This window comes from Bison bison, unplaced genomic scaffold (genome assembly GCF_000754665.1).
Source record: "Bison bison bison isolate TAMUID 2011002044 unplaced genomic scaffold, Bison_UMD1.0 scf7180017864215, whole genome shotgun sequence".
NCBI classification, from domain to species: domain Eukaryota; kingdom Metazoa; phylum Chordata; class Mammalia; order Artiodactyla; family Bovidae; genus Bison; species Bison bison.
In genome coordinates this window covers 10,004,212-10,004,733 of record NW_011494787.1, presented here as the reverse complement: position 1 = coordinate 10,004,733, position 522 = coordinate 10,004,212, and the positions used below count along the sequence as shown (strand labels likewise).

Here is a 522-nt window from a genome sequence, read left to right as displayed (position 1 = left end):
CACCTGCGCGCAGCTCAGCCTCTGCGGAGCCGGGCGGCGCGGGAGCCGCGCTTGCTCGTCTGCAGGTCCCACCGTCCCAGCCCCGCCGGGCGGACTGCGGCCAGGAGGCTAGTCTGGGAGGTTCCGGCTGCCCCAAGAGCGCCGAGAGCCCGGCCCGCGCCTCGGCTGCTGCGACGAGGAGCCGGGCGGGCGGCGGGCGCGCTCCCCGCGGCCCCGGGATGACTTGTCGGGGCTCCCCTCTGGCGCCTCTGCTGCTCTTCTCTCTGCACGGTGAGTGGCCCTCCCATCCTCTCCCCTCCCGGTGGGGCCAGGCGGGGCCGGCAGGCCGGGGAAGGCTGTCTCGCCGGGGCTGGTCCTGGGAACCCAACTTTCTCGGGGGCCATATTCGTGACTGTCGGCGAGGCTCGCGCTCCCACGCGGAGCCCTCTGCCAGCTCCCCGCACGGCTCCGGCTCAGGTGTTAGGATCCGAGAGGTGACTGCGCCCCCCGCCCGGTTACCGCTGGTCCTGAACCGGACTCCGA

At 74.3% G+C, this 522-nt stretch overlaps 1 protein-coding gene across 1 annotated transcript in view; it reads left to right on the top strand.

Moving 5' to 3' along the window:
• Positions 1-6: 6 nt before the first annotated feature.
• Positions 7-522, top strand: part of IGSF11 (immunoglobulin superfamily, member 11) — a 140,912-nt gene continuing 140,396 nt past the window's right edge. The window contains exon 1 of the mRNA XM_010845362.1: positions 7-270. Coding sequence (XP_010843664.1) covers positions 219-270 — 52 coding nt within the window. The 5' untranslated portion in view covers positions 7-218. The remainder of the gene's footprint in view (positions 271-522) is intronic.